Source organism: Eimeria mitis, genomic scaffold (genome assembly GCF_000499745.2).
Source record: "Eimeria mitis Houghton genomic scaffold, Emh_scaff8484, whole genome shotgun sequence".
Lineage (NCBI taxonomy): Eukaryota > Apicomplexa > Conoidasida > Eucoccidiorida > Eimeriidae > Eimeria > Eimeria mitis.
Window position 1 is genome coordinate 1 of NW_024016380.1, and position 1,837 is coordinate 1,837.

General features: G+C 54.8%; 1 protein-coding gene across 1 annotated transcript; it reads right to left on the reverse strand.

Annotated features, from left to right (window-relative positions):
- Window positions 1-71: 71 nt before the first annotated feature.
- EMH_0095130 (uncharacterized protein) lies at window positions 72-629 on the reverse strand (the record flags this gene model as incomplete). The annotated part of the gene is made up of 1 exon (XM_038023179.1): window positions 72-629. One exon carries the CDS (start codon window positions 627-629, stop codon window positions 72-74), a length of 558 nt encoding a protein of 185 aa, XP_037879033.1.
- Window positions 630-1,837: the final 1,208 nt, after the last annotated feature.

A 1,837-nucleotide genomic window follows, 5' to 3' on the forward strand; every position in this document is an offset into this window, starting at 1 on the left:
GGTTTCTCAGCTATATGCAAATATATGGAGCGAAAAGTGCACACTCATTCAGTAGAAAGCTGCATAGAACTCTAGGCGGCATCACCCAACGGTGCCGTACCGATTGCAAGAGTCCTCGACGGGCGAACCAGTGCCTTTCCAGTAGGATGTAACGAGAGAGAGTGGCGCACGGCCTCGCCATTCACCAGCGAGAAAAAGAAGGGAGAAGGAAGTCGAGCAGCCAATCTCTGGAGAAACAGAGTGTGATGCTGTTTATGGTAAGAGCATAGCGTGGGGCCGGTAACGAAATTGCGTCGGCAGAGAGCAGAACTGCAATCCAGCTCAATCAGCCGGAGACAACGCGTCTCAAGCTGATAGTCCTGTACTTCATAACGTTCGGGGTTGCTTTCCAGTTCCCTCAGCGTGAACGCATCCGCAGCCTCCAGTGTCCAGCATAACCTGCAGATATGGGGTGACGCTTCCGCATCCTGTGTGTCTCGAGTGAAGCAAACACAGCAGTGCCGCCGCTGCTTGTACCTACGTCCACGGTGATCAACGTTCTGTCCAGCCGAACCGTCCACCGCTGCTACTGACGCTGCTGCGCAGACATCGTCGGCGGCCAGTAAGACCTTCTCCGGGCCAAGAAGCATGTTAAAGCGCCNGACGCTGCTGCGCAGACATCGTCGGCGGCCAGTAAGACCTTCTCCGGGCCAAGAAGCATGTTAAAGCGCCTAAATGCTCCCGCCACAAGCAACGCCACGGCCACGCAGGGCAGTAGCACCAGCCACCAGGCAGGAAAGCCATAGGGCAAAAGGTGAAGCTGCCTCATGCCCCTCGTCTCGCCAAAGAAAAGCAAAACCTGCATAATGGTGAGAAGCCAAGGGAGGCTCGCGATGGCTATGACAAGACAGAGTGGGCGCAACAGTGCAAAGCACGCTCCTATCTGCTTGCAGCAACGCAAAAGGCACATTTCGGATGTCTGTTCCTCCCGGAAGTCCACGATCAAAGCACTATCACGATGAACCACCGAGTCCATTCCACACGGCCGCATCGACGGATGCCCGCTGGTGATGTGCAAATCATCGACAGAGCTGTAGGGACTTGCAATCGCTTCTCGGCCCATCTGGAGAAGATATGTGTCCCGATGCTGATGAGGAGCGATATCAGTTGCATAGGCACTTGGTTGGGACTCTGTGCGATACTGATCCGATGAGTGACCAGCTCGACCGAACCGCAAGCCTAGTGCGGCGGGCGTGTTTGCACTCGCTGCTGTCGTTCGAAGCAGCAGCGGCCGTACGGCCTCTTGCTTACAGCCGCACCTACTGCAACCTTCATCTGTCCAGCAGCTTCGGGCGGCTCGGCGGCAAAAAGGTTCCCGCAGGCCTTGCCACACTCTCTTTAGAACGCGCCCACGAGCAGCACGTCCGCCTACGCTGAGGGCTACAAGCCACGGCCTCACGATCACACCGAAGCACAGGGCAACAAGGAAAAAATCCGGGAGGTGACGTAGTGCACCAACTTGCATCCCCTTACAAACAGCCTGGTGCCCCAAGGCGAAGGTAGCCACTGACGTTAAGATTCCCTCGCATATTGTCCAGAAGCACTGCGAGAAGCAGAGAATCTTGCGTCGCCGTAGCCACAGATAGCTAAGTGACTGTGTCCGCTGCAAAGAACACAAGCATAACGTCGAGGTAAGAATTAATTTGGAAACACTTGGACCCGGCCCTGACCCAAACGTTCAAGTGTATGATGGCGGATGAAAGCCTCAGCCACAAAGATAAGCAAATGGTTCATCCTATTGAATGGGAACAGTAACATATACAACCAGCTTCTAGAATGGAGACTGTAAGGATTCGAT